Raw genomic sequence first — 1,564 nt, forward strand, 5'->3', positions numbered from 1 at the left:
AGCCCGACTGATTTTTGTGTTTTTAGTAGAGATGGGGTTTCACCATGTTGGCCAGGCTGGTCTCGAACTCCTGACCTCAAGTGATCCACCCACCTTGGCCTCCCACACTGCTGGGATTCCAGGCATGAGCCACTGCACCTGGTTGAGTTTGCTGTTTCTTAACATGTGAGGCTCCAACCCAGTGGGGCCCACTTACATGGGCTGTCCTGCTTTGGACCATGGGGAGCTGGGGTGCTGGACCCATCTCCCACCTTCTACAGCCTGGAGTGTGCTCTCAGATGACACAGCCAAGCTGGCATGTTTTTCCCTCATTGGTGGAAAGTTCAGCAATCCCTGACTCCCTCATCCTGCCCTGTTGAGATTTAAAAAAATTTCCTCTTCTGGGCCTCAGAGCCGCTTCCTACCTGAGGTTTATTGCTTTCTCTGCACTTGCATTGAGCCTCTGCAGCCCTTTAAAAGGGGCAGAGCCTATAGTGTGACCAGCAGGTCCCGTCCCTAGGAGATAACAGCGTCCCAGACAGCAGGTGCAGGTTTCCCAGCAGCTCAGGCAATAGCCTGATGTTTATGCCATCTGATCCTGACGTCTGGAGAGGTGAGCCCTCTGCCAGCATCTTCCTCTCCAGGCTGGCAGAGCAAGGGGGGCTGTGAATTAATTCAAGGTTGGGGGTCGGGACCTTCTGTATCTGGACTTGCCTCCCACCCGTGTCCTCTGTCCCTTTTTCCCTATGGCAGATAGCCATGTGTGAGCCTGAATTTGGCAATGGCAAAGCCAGGGAGTCGAATGCGGGTGGCAGGTGGCGAGTGTCCTGGTACGAACGGTTTGTGCAGCCGTGCCTGGTCGAACTGCTGGGCTCTGCTCTCTTCATCTTCATCGGGTGCCTGTCGGTCATTGAGAATGGGACGGACACTGGACTGCTGCAGCCGGCCCTGGCCCACGGGTTGGCTTTGGGGCTCGTGATTGCCACGCTGGGGAATATCAGGTGAGACCAGCTCTGAGGATTCAGCCTGGTGCTGACTTGGGGCGCTGGGGGTGGAAAGCAAAGCCATTGTCAAGGACCCCTGGGTGCATATATTGGGGATTTCAAGGAGCGCTCTGGATAACTATGGGGTTGGGAGTCAGACTGTCTGGGGTCAACGCCAGACCCCGCAGCCTGTGAGCTTGTGACTTTGGGCAAGTCATTCTCTTTTTGAGTAGCTGGATCACAAGCATGCGCCACAGCACCCAACTAAATTTTGTTGTAGAGACGGGGTCTCACTATGTTGCCCAGGCTAATCTTAAACTCCTGGTCTCAAGCGATCCTCCTGCCTTGGCTTCCCAAAGTTTTGGGATTACAGGCGTGAGCCACCATGCCTGGCTGGCAAGTCACTCTGTAAACCCAAAGTTCCCCACCTATAAAATGGGAATAGTAGCATACTTTTAAATGGTTTTTTTTCAAGCCAACACATCTATATTGCTAACCATGTACCAGGCACTAGTCTAATTACTTTATAGATATTAGTTATTTAATCCTCACAAAAGCCTTGTGGGGTAGGTCTTGTTATTTTTTTTTTTTTTTTTTTTTTT

General features: G+C 52.0%; 1 protein-coding gene across 2 annotated transcripts in view; it reads left to right on the top strand.

Annotated features, from left to right (window-relative positions):
* AQP8 (aquaporin 8) overlaps positions 1-1,564 on the top strand; it is a 14,895-nt gene that overhangs the window by 608 nt on the left and 12,723 nt on the right. The window contains exons 1-2 of one of the 2 annotated variants that reach the window (XM_011954623.1): positions 456-592; positions 733-980. In XM_011954623.1, the coding sequence (XP_011810013.1) occupies positions 739-980 (242 nt within the window). In that variant the 5' untranslated portion in view covers positions 456-592; positions 733-738. Of the gene's footprint in view, positions 1-455; positions 593-732; positions 981-1,564 lie in introns of those variants that run through there. The other variant, XM_011954625.1, reaches the window with a different exon arrangement.

The sequence above is a fragment of the Colobus angolensis genome, unplaced genomic scaffold (assembly GCF_000951035.1).
Source record: "Colobus angolensis palliatus isolate OR3802 unplaced genomic scaffold, Cang.pa_1.0 Scaffold387, whole genome shotgun sequence".
Classification (NCBI taxonomy): domain Eukaryota; kingdom Metazoa; phylum Chordata; class Mammalia; order Primates; family Cercopithecidae; genus Colobus; species Colobus angolensis.